We start from the raw sequence: 14,132 nt of genomic DNA, 5'->3' as shown, positions 1-14,132 counted from the left end.
TGATAAAACTGGATACTTTGAAAAGGATTGCAAGATTATTTTCGGTAATAACAATGCTAAAGGATCTTTCACAGTTTTGAAGTCAAAGTATAGCTTTGAAAGATGTAGAGATCTAAGAATGATGTCACTTGTTAAATCTTGACTTGGATTCCGTTCTGTTAGGATATATAATTAAATTTGTATGAAAACTATTGTATATCGCCGTGAGTATAGTTAATAATTTTTGAATCAAAGTTGAAGAATGTACAGTGTAACACATTAATTGTGAACTTATATACTTCCCGAGTATTACCTACCCGTTAAAGATTTCACAGGTAATATTTTGTACAAAAGAATTTTCATTACAATCTTTATGAAAATATATGTATGTATATTTTCTTCAGATGTAATACAGATTTAATGAGTTAATATCATATTAAGCTCATTTAATTTTTGGCTTGAATTAGAAATGAAAAATCTCTAAAACATTAGAGATCATATAATCTGCGCGGAATATTTCACTAATGAAATCAATACTTCATTATTTATTCTTATTGATATTCCTTGGTGAAGGATGTTGTTGCTCGTGGAATTTTTTGTGAACCTTACAAGGCACAGATGATGTTTTCTGGAAAGTTTCAGGTACATCGAAAATGAAAGTGTAAAATCAATCATGTATTTGAATAATACACTTGATTTATTAGGAAATGGAATTCATTGAGTTGAAACAGAAATTGTAGTTAACGATTGTTAAGTCATTAACGAAGGATGTATAGCATATTAGTAACATGAACTAACCGAGTAGTACATACCAGTTATGATTCACATGTAATAGCTTAGTACGAAAAGATTTATTTTATTTTCAAATTTCACATATATATATATATATATATATATATATATATATATATATATATATATATATATATATATATATATATATTTTATGCATATAATTTCTTCAGGGAAAATGAGTTAATACTTCATAACTCGTTGATACAATATACGCGTTGTTGATTTGTGATGATGTTGGTGATTATGAAATTGACGGAACTTGTAGTGCTACAGGTTTTGCCGGTGTTGGTGATACTGACGATACTGTTGATGCTGCTGGTAAAACAAGTCTAGCTTGTAAATCGTGCACCATTCCGGTCAGGGTTTCTACTCTTCCTTCTATCATTTCGGTCCACTCATCTGATTTACGGTTACGGCTGGAATAGATTATCTCTAAGACTTTAGAGATTACATAATCGCCGCAGAATATTTCTCCAATGAAATTATGAATCAATACTTCATCGATTATTGTTGTTGGTACACCTTGGTATCTATGGTGCGTATGACATTGATGTTCGAGGCACATGTTGTGATGTTGAGGCTTGCGGTGCAGATGTTGTTGGTGGTGGTAATGGTACTGTTGGTGTTGTTTTCGGTGGTACTGTTGATGCCGGTGATGCTGCTGGTGCTTGTAACCTTTGCACCATATTCTCCAAAGCCACTAACCGAGCGCGACGCTCGTTGACTTCTTCTACTACACTGGGATGATTGGCGGTTCGGACGAGCGGATGAATAAGATCCAGAATTTGAGATAGTATATTATCGTGATGAGATACTCTGGAAATGAGAGAGAAAATGGTGCCTCGAACAGGTTCGCCGGTAAGTGCTTCAGGTTCTTCGCCAAGAGGGCAATGTGGTGGATGGAAGGGATCACCTTCTTCTTGTCTCCAATGATTAAGTAGACTATGAACCCATCCCCAATTCATCCAGAATAGGTGATGGCTGATTGGTTGATCCATTCCGGTTACAATGTCTTCGGAATTCAGGTGAATATCCATATCGGAATAGCTGTCGGAGTTTAAGGAATTTGAACTAGATACGGGATCCATCTTGTATAATTAGAGAGATGATTTTTGATATGAAATAGATTATAGAATTTAGATTGGTACTCTTCAATACATAATTTACATATGTATATATAATACCAAAATTCCATAAATCACGGAGGAATTTTCGGAAGATATCAGGAAAAGTTTACAGTAACAGATACGCTAAGATATGAATTTTGTCTATACACTATCTATGCAATCAATGCAATAAGACGCGTTTAGACTTAAGATGATAGATAGGTAATTTCTGACAAGAAATGATAAGCAAAACTTTTGACATGCAGACACAGTCGAAGTCCAGACTTACTAATGTATCCTACAACTATCAGTTAGACATACTCATGCAAGACCTGGTTCACTAGGACCAACGCTCTGATACCAACTGTGACGATCGCTCCAAATCCATATGGACGAACACGTCATTCATCGATTTCATTGCGAGGTATTTGACCTCTATATGATACGTTTTGTAAACATTGCATTCTTTTGAAAAGGCACACCATAAATGAATATTTAAATCAAAGGTTTTCGACATCTGATGATATCTACATATAGACAATCACCGTAAATAATAGTTTACAATAGTACTTCCGTTGACAATGCAGTCAAAATAAGATACATGGTGATGATTTGGTGAATGCAACGTTTCCTTGAAAAATATGCCATGTAAGACTCCATGCACATAGCTTGTCTAACATATAAGCAAACAGCGGAAGACTTTTAGGGAACCTGAGAATAAACATGCTAACAAGTGTCAACACAAAGGTTGATGAGTTCATAGTTTTAATGTTTTGCATAATCTGTACATAAAGGTGGATCACAAGATTTTAGTTGTTTCATCCAGAAACGTTTATCAAAATATTCTACGAAATTGAGCACCCTGGTAACTAAACTTAACGTATATATAATTTATACCCTTTGTATAATCATCTTAATAATACACGCAACCAACGTGTACGCTTCTCAAATAGCATACGTCAGTTAAAAGGCTAGTGCTCTAGCTCGGACGGGGATATCAAGCCCTATGGATCCATATACTACTACTCGCGCCCACCAGTTCTTATAACTAGCAGTTACGAGTTTCCAAAGCTAAGGGATTTTCGGTTCAAACTCAGTGTAGAATATAGTATGTACTTGTATCCATTGCGTTTAAAATAAAGTGCATGTATTCTCATCCCAAAAATATAGATTGCAAAAGCAATTAAAAAGGGAGCAAATGAAACTCACCTTAGCAGCATATAAAGTCGTTCACCAAAATGTGACTGAAACTCGGAATGCAAAATTAACCGTAGATCTCAACGTATCAATATTGAGATTCAATATTGTAGGAAAGTACGTAGACGTAACGGAGATGATAAATACTAGGTTTGATTCATAAATATACCCCCGAACATTACCCATAATTTCCTTAGCTCTATCCCACTTGAAAACCCATTTTGAAAGTGAAACGCTCAAGACCTCGTCGTAGTATTTTATGTATAATATTAATACTACTAATAATAATAAGATTAATAATAATATTAATCTTAATAATAATAATAATAATAATAATAATAATAATAATAATAATAATAATAATAATAATAATAATAATAATAATAATAATAATAATAATAATAATAATAATAATAATAATAATAATAATAATATATAACATATATGTGTGTATCGAGAGATAGATAGATGATTACACTGGAACCAGAAGTTGAGCTTTTATAGCATGTCACCTGATTTCTCTGGCCATGCGATCGCATGGCTGTAGAGAGTTAATCCCATGCGATCGCATGGGATGCTTTTCCAACCCATACTTGTTTGTTCACTAGCGTGTCGACATATTAATATAATACGTAAATCGAATTTAAAATTTTAAAAAGTCGTATTTATTAAAAACTTCAGGGGTATTCTATGTAACTTATAATTAATAATTTCTATCATGTCGTTTTCATGTGAATGGTAAATGAATTAATTTAAATTCAACTATTTAAGCTACATGTTGTACGTTGTGCTTTACAAATTGTACATTATTAATTTAACTTCGTTTCTTAAATAAACAAAAAACAAAAATTATATCATAAAAATAAAATGACTTAATACGTAAAATTTTTAATTTTAAATAGCATCGTTTAATAGTAAATTTTTAATAATTTCGTATATAAATATTATTCGCATGATTCCGTATATATCGAAAACTCTTATATTTATTAAAATATGTATATAATACATGTTATGACGTTCGTGAATCGTTGGACAAACAGGGTGGTCAACCGTTATATAAAAAATCATTTTCAAAAGTTTTAAAACTTGTCAAAATTCATTGCTTATTATGTCGAAAATATTAAATCATATAGAGAATTGGTTTAAATAAGTCGAAATTTTCCGGGTCATCACACGGGTGTGGCTTATTGGCGTGGTACATATCGTCGTTGGTGTACTTACATTGTTGATATTTTAGCTTGTGTATAGCGATCGTACGGTATGCTTAGATTAGCTTGCCTTTATGCATGGACTCCGGTATGTGCTATTTGATTATTTGTGGCGTGTCCATTTTATGCATATATATATATATATATATATATATATATATATATATATATATATATATATATATATATATGTGTGTGTGTGTGTGTGTGTGTGTGTGTGTGTGTGTGTGTGTGTGTGTGTGTGTGTAGTATATTCTCACTCACTAAGCATTAGCTTACCCTCTCGTTGTTAATATTTTTATAGGTTCGCGTGATGGTTTATCGGGTAAGCGTGGGGACTAGTGGACTTGCGTAGTTGCTTTAGAAGGCGTGCTTTTGGACTCGATTTAGGATTGGGTAGCGTAGTCCCAATCACCATGCTCGGTTTTGTGTAAAAGTAACTAGTCGGGTCATGAGTAATAACCGGGTTATGATTTAACTAACGTATTATTGTATTAAGGAGTTTAAATTATTATTGTATGTTTTATGTTCGTTGAACTTACTTTGATAACAAATACGTTTTGAAAATCGTGTAATAGGACCTAAAGTGTTATTTAATATATATTAAAAAGGAAAAAATTTTATGGGCCGGATATTGACGGGTTGGGTCGTTACACTCTCTTGCGTCGTTATGGTGATCAGACTACTAATCGCACTCCCTTACCTTTATTGGTTAATGAAGACCTTCCAATATTCAAACCAAAACTGGTAATCAATAATTGCGTTCATGATGGAGTTCCACAAGTTCCGATTTCGTAGCAAGTTGAGATTTTAGCGAAGCCACTTGGACAAATATGTAAGAGATGCAACGATTGTTTCCTAACTTTGATTTTACGGCCACTCCCAACTTTGCGAACAAGGTTGTAGTTTCATAGGTGGCTATTGATTGCGATCCAGCCCAACAAGGGTTAGTCCAGAGGCCCATAAGGATGAAGACATTACCGAAATGATATAAAGAGTGAAAAGTTTCGGCTTAATGATCAGCCCATAAGACTATTTGAAGTTCAGTTGCATTGTTGAATAAGTATTCTGGACGTGGGAAAACATAATGGACCGTCTTCCACCTTCCATGTTACAATGCCCTATGCATGCATTCTTCCTTTAATTTCTCCAGGTTATGAGTTAGCACTTATTTTAGTTAGTGTACGTTTTCTCTTTTGTTGCATTTGGTTGGTAGTATGAATTTGTCTCGTTCAGTTTTGAAATATACACGGAAAATTTGCTCCAAATTCTTTATCCTTTCAATTATTATCTATATCTTATATTAAATCACTACAATGATGATGTCATCATTACACTAATCTCCTCTTAATTTCCCTAAAGCATTACACATGCTAGCTTTTCAGAGACTAAGATGATATCATCATCTAATAATCAATGTAATTAAATAATTCAAATAAAACAAAAAATACAAAAAAAAATAAGGGAAAAAAATACTGCATTTTAATAAGAATACAGGATATGTAATCCAAAATAATAGGAATAATAATTCCATTAGCTTTAAATTTCGTGATAAATGTCTTGCTTTAAACAGTTACAGCCAAAAATTAAACACGTTATTTATAATATTCGAAATTTACACAATTTTACATTTTAATTTTAATTACGGTTTATTTTTATTTATTTATTTTTAATTTTCGTTATATATTTTTAATCTACCACGTAAGTGAAAGTAGTTACAAAATATTTTTATTTTTGAATTTTAATTAGATGATGATGATCATGATAACTATCAACAAATCATTTCCAATAATCTATAAATATGCACGATACAACCAAAAATTAGGAAAAGACCGTGAATGTGGTTATATATTTTTATAAACCACGTTCGGTAAGACCTACTTTAACGCGTACGTGTTGAGGGTTGTCTGCTCCAACACGCCTCCAACACATGCATAATGAGGCGTGTTGGAGGGCAAAATGTGAGGCGTGCTTCAAGTTAGCACTGGATTTTTGTGAGCGTGCTTAGATTTTTTTCCTTTTTTTAATTAGCTTTTATCCTCTTTTTCACCCAACTTTCAATCAGATTTTAACACATCATCCAACACGCCACTTAACACTCCACACCATTACACACCGGTATGGCAGCACGCTCATCAAGCACCCCACCCCACCCAACAACACGCCCATCATCCCAGGGATAAAGATGGTCTAAGGCCTATATAAATAGTCCTTATGCCGTTAAATTATTTATTCAAATTCATAAAGGTTGCAGACCATAACAAAAATTTCGAATGATACTTATAACTTCAATCAAGCTCTGGACACTATCAAAGACTCTTGTAATCTGAATCCTAAAATACTTAGCTTATGGAAAGGTAATTTTGATTTAAAATGATCCTTATGGATGAGAAGGTATATGTATTGATGCATTCATATATGTCAAATAATATATTTCGATTTTAGACCGTTTAATAATAAATTTAATGCTCAACGTATCCATGACTATCTGAACTTTTCGAGAATTGGAAGTAACGTTTACCTAATACTGTATTTTGGTAGAATAAGATATTGAAAAGAAAAAGGTAAATCCAACTTAATCGTGTACTTATTTTAAGAGATATATTCAAGGTCTCTCGATTACATTGGCTTGCAAGCATCTGCCTACGAAAGTTGTTCACCGATATCTTGTTATAGTTGTTTAGAATCTTCATTTATCGATTTATTTACATTTGAAGGTGGTGACTACTACCATTTATTCAACATACTCAAGTCGATTTTTGAACATACTTATAATGATCTTTCACTTTAATATTATAATTTGTTCCACTTTAATATTTATTGTTAGTTTATTTATTTTAGCACTTACATTTTTATTCAAATGCTAATGTTATTTGTATTTCTGATTGTCAACATAATCTTAAGTTACGAACTCAGCATTTACAATCATTTAATTTCTAAAACACATCATTAAACCTTTTCATTAAACAAATTCGTGATTTTACGGGTCATTTCACTAATTTTCTTTAAAAGTCTAACATGCTCAAAAAGGTTAGGAGACCACAGGCCACAAGATATCATAGAGACATTTGCGCCACAAGACTTCTTACAGCCCACATGTGCAAAGTGTACAACCGTACGGGACGGGGAATCTTACAGGGGCCCAAAACAACCGTACAAGGACCGAAATTTACAGCTCGTATGTACAAAATGTGCAACCATACAAGTCATGAAAAATCCTTGTGTAATATATACACTCATTTATTTTTTTCATAAATCAACAATGAAAATTCATTTATCAGAAATTTAATCACGCTTTAACTTACTTTTTAGTAATACATCTTTTTATCTGTACTATTATAAAATTTAACATTTTTAACGGTTAATTTTTTACGTCATAAAATTTAACATTTCTAAGGACTAAGGGTTAATTTTTTAACATTTCTAAGGGTTAATTTGCTTTAACTTAATTTTTAGTAATATACATCTTTCTATCTGTACTACTATAAAATTTAACATTTCTAAGGGTTAATTTTTTTTGCCATAAAATTTAACATTTCTAACGGTTAATTTTTTAACATTTCTAAGGGTTAATTTTTTACGTCATTAAATTTAACGTTTCTGAGGGTTAATTTTTTATATATCGAGACGGACGGCCCTAGCCCACTACTCGAGCCCATTTCATTTAGAACTTTGAAAACCGAGTTAACCTATTAAACCGGTATGAATTAGTGGAGACTTTACGCAAACGTAAAGTGGACATTTTGTGTGTCCAAGAGACTAGATGGAAGGGTCGAGGGCGGCTAAGGTCAAGGACTACAAGTTGTGGTTCTCGGGATCGAGAGTAGCTAGAAACGGTGTTGGTATCATTATAGGCCCACCCTATAACGAGAATGTCGTGGATGTGGGTAGACGGAGCGATAGAATTATGTCGGTTACGTTAGTTATCCAGGAGGTGACCTACACGGTCATAAGCGCTTATGCACCTCATGCGGGCCTTGGAGCAGCTGAAAAGAGGCTCTTTTGGGAATCGTTAGATGAGGTTGTGAGGATGTGCCCTCCAGACCATCGATTACTTATTGGCGGAGATCTAAATGGTCATATAGGAACGGATGTCGAGGGTTACCCGGGTGCCCACGGAGGCTTTGGGTACAGTGTAAGAAATGAAGAAGGGTCCTCTATTCTCGAATTTGCTGTTGCTCACGATATGGTTGTTGTGAATTCATTTTTCAAGAAGACGGAAGCTCAGTTAGCGACTTTCCACAGCGGGGGATCATTGCACCCAGATTGACTATTTGTTACTTCGCAAAGGGGATTTTAGGACATGTAGGGACTGTAAGGTCCTGAATGAATTGACATGCTCCTCCCAACACAGATTGATGGTCATGGATCTGGTTACCCAGAGACGAGTCACCAAGAGTGTCAGGATCATCCAACCTAAAATCCGGTGGAAGAAGCTGAGCGGAGAGAAGGCAGAGACTTTTAAAACTGCAATTGTAGAAAGAATTGGAGCAGAAGTGGAAATAGGACCCCAGAATGATGTTGATCAGATGTGGAATCGTCTAGCGTCCACCATTAGAGAAGTAGCCAAGGAAGCCTTAGGTGTGGCAATAGGAACCTCTAGAGGACATAAATCGGATAGAGAATCATGGTGGCTTAACGACGAGGTTCAAAGCCAAGTCGAGATCAAACAACTAAGGTTTAGGGAGCTCATCTCTTGTCAAGAGGGGACTCCGACAAATAGACTTAGGGTTGTAGAGAGATATAAAGAAGCAAAAAGAGAAGCTAAGAAGGCTGTAGCTCGTACAAAAGAAAAGGCATACGAAGATTTGTACATGAAACTAGACTTTAAAGAGGGAGCAAATGATATATACAGAATAGCCAAAGCTAGGGAGCGAAGGCGCAGGGATCTAGATAACATCAAGTTTATCAAAAATGAAGATGGTCAAACCCTAGTAAAGGAAGACGAAATTAGGAAAAGATGGGAAGAGTATTTCTCATCTCTTTTCACTGGGGGAAGATCTCAGCGGTACGAAGAGTTGCTAGGCTCTGACAGAGAACAATCCCGGAACAACATAGAGTGTGAGAGGATCAACGAAGAGGAAGTAAGATTGGCACTACGTAAGATGGGGAGAAATAAATCTGTGGGACCAGACCAGATCCCTATTGAGGCGTGGCGGTGCCTTGGAGATGATGGTGTTAGGTGGTTGACTTGCCTTTTCAACAAGACGCTTCGAAGCTCTAAAATGCCTATGGAGTGGAGAGTGAGCGAGACTATCCCCATCTATAATAACAAGGGGGACTCTCAAACCTGCGGCAACTATAGAGGCATAAAACTACTTAGCCATACTATGAAGCTTTGGGAGAGAGTGATTGAGACTAGACTGCGAAGCGTAACAAATGTTTCAGAAAACCAATTTGATTTCATGCCAGGGCGCTCGTCGATAGAGGCTATCCATATTATTAGGAACCTTATAGAGAAGTATAGAGAAAAACAGAAGAACCTGGAGATGGTTTTCTTGGACTTGGAAAAGGCTTATGACTGCGTTCCACAAAACTTGCTTTGGAAGACCCTTAATTGTAGAAGTATCCCGAGTACATATATTAGTGCTATTAGGGATATGTACGATGGGGCGAAGTCTTGCGTTCGAACGCCGGTGGGAAGTACCGAAGTCTTTCCAATAGAAGTAGGTTTGCATCAAGGTTCGGCCCTCAGCCCTTTTCTTTTAGCTTTGATCCTTGATGTGCTTTCTCGAGGGATACAAGAGTGTATCCCTTGGTGCTTGATCTTTGCCGATGATATTGTGCTTGTGGCCGAATCTAAGGAGGAGCTTAATAGTAGACTGGAGCAATGGAGGGTGGCCTTAGAAAGTAATGGTTTACTAATTAGTAGACAAAAGACAGAATATCTTAGATGTGATTTTGACAGGATCATTGAACAAGAGGATGGAGTGAACATCTACATTGGAGACCAGATCTTGCATCAGCAAACCTCGTTTAGATACCTAGGCTCGATGCTCCACAAATCGGGGAGGATTGATGAAGACGTGTCACACCTTATTAAAGTAGGGTGGATGAAATGGAGGGCAGCGACTGGGGTCTTATGCGACAAGAAGATCCCCCTAAAGCTGAAAGGGAAATTTTACAAAGTGGCAATTAGACCTGCTATGCTATATGGATCAGAATGTTGGCCATTGACGAAGGCGCAAGAGAGAAGGATGGAGGTGGCAGAGATGAGGATGCTGAGGTGGACGTGCGGTAAAACAATGTTAGATATGATCCCAAATAGCGTTTTTAGAGAGAACCTGAAAGTCAGAAGCATCATCGACAAGCTAAGAGAAGAACGGCTTCGATGGTTTGGACATGTCAGGAGGCGACCCCCTACTGCACCTGTTAGGAGAATCGAGGCACTTACGGTTGACGGTGTAAGGAGAAGGGGTAGACCTACTCGTAGGTGGGATGATATAATTAAGCTCGACTTGAAGGATCTTCTTTTGACCGAGGACATGACTTCCGATAGGCTTACGTGGAGGACTAGAATTAGAATAGACGAGTAGGGTGAGGTTTGTTTTGCGTATGTGGGTCTGTGTGTATGTGTGTTTTTGGTTTTGTGGATATGTGTTTTAGGGTAGTCGTGTCTTCGCTTTTTGTGTTTGTCGTATGAACGTGTATGTATGTATCTTCAGGTTTTGTGTTTTTACGCGCTCTGCCCTTACTTGGACCTCTTCTTGGTTTTGGGTATGTATGTGTGTGCAGATTCATCGACAAGCTAAGAGAAGAACGGCTTCGATGGTTTGGACATGTGAGGAGGCGACCCCCTACTGCACCTGTTAGGAGAATCGAGGCACTTACGGTTGACGGTGTAAGGAGAAGGGGTAGACCTACTCGTAGGTGGGATGATAGAATTAAGCTCGACTTGAAGGATCTTCTTTTGACCGAGGACATGACTTCCGATAGGCTTACGTGGAGGACTAGAATTAGAATAGACGAGTAGGGTGAGGTTTGTTTTGCGTATGTGGGTCTGTGTGTATGTGTGTTTTTGGTTTTGTGGATATGTGTTTTAGGGTAGTCGTGTCTTCGCTTTTTGTGTTTGTCGTATGAACGTGTATGTATGTATCTTCAGGTTTTGTGTTTTTACGCGCTCTGCCCTTACTTGGACCTCTTCTTGGTTTTGGGTATGTATGTGTGTGCAGATTCGTATGGTTTTGTTTGGTTGTTGGGTATGTATGTTTGTATGTGTTGGTTTGTATGCATGTTTACGTTTAGGGTTTGGGTTTTGGTTGCTGGCATGTTATGTATGTATGTTCTTGTGTATACATGTTTACGTATGTTGGTATGAGTGCTTTTATGTTGGCCGGCATGTCTATGGTTATATGCTCGTTTGTTTTCGTATGTATGTATGCGTATGTTGGTATGTAGTGTAGCTTTTTCAATCATTCCTTGAGCTTCGCACGGCAGTCTAAGGTACATTCCCATATATATATATATATATATATATATATATATATATATATATATATATATATATATATATATATATATATATATATATATAATTTTATTTTATGGCTCTACTAAGTGAGTCAACGGCAATCGTCGATTTATTGGCGACTTTACCGCAACTTAGAGCCTAAATTAAACTCCAGACATTATTTAAAACCCATGAAAATTTGATCTCACCATTTTCATGGCGTCTCGTTTGTATAGTTTATTTTTTATTTTTTTATTTTTTTATCTACTTTTTATGTTGTACTCTTTTATCTTTCTTTCCTTCCTACTTTCTGGCCGGAGGTTCCTGGAAGCAATCTCTTTATCCGTCGAATAGAGAGAGAAAGGACTTTCTATACTCTTTGGAGTGTTTTACTCGGAGTGAAGAAATGATTTCTCTGTATTCTAGGATAGAGGAAGGATTACGATCAACCTCCCCCGTACCCCATATACGTGAAATTGGGTATTGTTGTTCTTGAAAATCTAAATGACCACTACCCTAATCAATGACAGCTAGCAATAAACATATACGGAGTAATCAAATGTTCTAATGTTCGTACAACATAACTTCAACATATATATAGATGTATCAACATGCATCTTGGACATTATTCTTCCAAAAGCTAGCATATAGCTTACGCACCATACGTATGGCTACAACATACCAAAGCATCCAAGACATAAACAACAACCCAATCGAATGGGGGAAAAAACTTAAATCAACAAAAGTAACTAATAATCTGTCTTCTTTTCATGATCAAGATTACCCACTTTCCTCCTCAAATTCACCGCATCTTCATCCTTAACGGGTTTCTTTTTTCTAAGACCGCCGCCCCAATCGTCCTCGTCCTCCGAGGACGACCCCACAACGCTTTCCTTAATCTTATGTGTCGTTTCTTTCGCGGCGTCCCATGCACCCGCTACCGTCTCTTTCGTCTTCTCTACAACCGCCCCCGCAGCATCCATAGTCTTATCTTTCGCCGCTTTCGCCATCTCGGCTGCTTTATTTCGCTTGTCTTCGGCTTTATCGGCCGCCATCGACGCGGTTTCTTCCGCACTTCGTTTCATATCATGGCTTGCATCTTTAACCTTCTCTTTCATCTCACCGGCTCGATCGGCTGCGCGTCCAGCCATATCGTTCGCTTTGTCCTTCACGTCACCCGCTCGATCTGCGGCTCGGTCGGCCATCTCGTTGGCTTTGTGTTTCATGTCTTCCTTCACGTCTCCGGCTCGATCGGCAGCTCGTCCGGCCATATCACTTGCTTTGTCCTTCATATCACCGGCTCTATCTGCGGTTTTATCGGCCATCTCGTTTGCTTTGTGTTTCATGTTGTCTTTTATGTCGCCGGCACGATCTGAAGCTTTTCCGGCCATGTCGTTTGCTTGATGTTTCATTTCGAATGCCTTCCCTTTCATGTTGTCCATAGTCTTGTCCTTCATTTCTCCGGCACCTTCTTTTATTCTCTCTTTGCCTTCATACATTTTGTTCTTTGCATTCTCCGATGACCTTCCGGTATCGGAGTATCTGATTGCTTCGTCTCCATCATACCCGTTGTTGGTTTCTTCAGCATGCTTCCCCTAAAAGAGTAAAATGTGCGTTGAGTATAGGAAACAATAATAATAACTAACAGTTTAACATGCACATACAACTACCACTATCCTAACAAAACTATTTTATACTTCCATATAAAGTATAGTTGTAAATCAAATTATGTAGTTTATCTAAGATCTACACATCACATATAAATATCGCTTCTTACATAAATTCAATTACATAATATAAATGCTTTCTTCATATACATATCTAAAAGATTGTAAACCTACGTATATCATTAACTTAACTTATCTGTTTATATATTATTCTTTTTATATATATTATATATGGAATAACTGAATAATGATTTAAAATGGATTAATAAAAATAGTGATGATGTTAATATATTACAGTAGTAATTACCTGAGAATATTTGGAAGCAGAAGTAAAGCAAACTCTAGAGGCTTTTTGAGGAAAAGATAATGAAGTAAAATGAGGAACGTTTGCTTTGGTGATGTTGAAGATTGCTGTTCTTGTGAAATGCATTGCTGCCATTATTTTCTTGTTCTTGTTCGTGTTTTTGTGATGTTTATCTTTCTGCCGTTAATATAACTGGTGAAAAAAACATGAATATGAGGTGGAAGGTGGCAGATTGGGTGTGTGTGCACGTGTCGAACTCAGTGATACGTGTTACAAAAAATATCGATCGCTTCATCACTATCCTTTTTCTTATTACGTATTTCCTTAGCCTACTTGGTAAACCTCCACGTACTTGACCCAAAAATGGTCACAGAGATATTTAGGTTCTGTTGTCGAGATAAAAGATAGTTTAATACGAAGTACTAG

The 14,132-nt window shown here is 36.4% G+C and overlaps 2 protein-coding genes across 2 annotated transcripts; one reads left to right on the top strand and one right to left on the bottom strand.

Moving 5' to 3' along the window:
- Positions 1-8,048: 8,048 nt before the first annotated feature.
- On the top strand, positions 8,049-8,555 carry LOC139900196 (uncharacterized). Its single transcript, XM_071882990.1, has one exon. The coding sequence runs from the start codon at positions 8,049-8,051 to the stop codon at positions 8,553-8,555; it is 507 nt and encodes a 168-aa protein (XP_071739091.1).
- Positions 8,556-12,484: 3,929 nt separating this feature from the next.
- Positions 12,485-13,841, bottom strand: LOC139870767 (uncharacterized). The gene is made up of 3 exons (XM_071858544.1): positions 13,710-13,841; positions 13,148-13,330; positions 12,485-12,907 (listed from the first exon to the last, which is right to left on the bottom strand). Exons 1-3 carry the CDS (start codon positions 13,839-13,841, stop codon positions 12,485-12,487), a joined length of 738 nt encoding a protein of 245 aa, XP_071714645.1.
- Positions 13,842-14,132: the final 291 nt, after the last annotated feature.

The sequence above is a fragment of the Rutidosis leptorrhynchoides genome, chromosome 1 (genome assembly GCF_046630445.1).
Source record: "Rutidosis leptorrhynchoides isolate AG116_Rl617_1_P2 chromosome 1, CSIRO_AGI_Rlap_v1, whole genome shotgun sequence".
NCBI classification, from domain to species: domain Eukaryota; kingdom Viridiplantae; phylum Streptophyta; class Magnoliopsida; order Asterales; family Asteraceae; genus Rutidosis; species Rutidosis leptorrhynchoides.
This window is presented reverse-complemented; position numbering and strand designations above follow the sequence as displayed.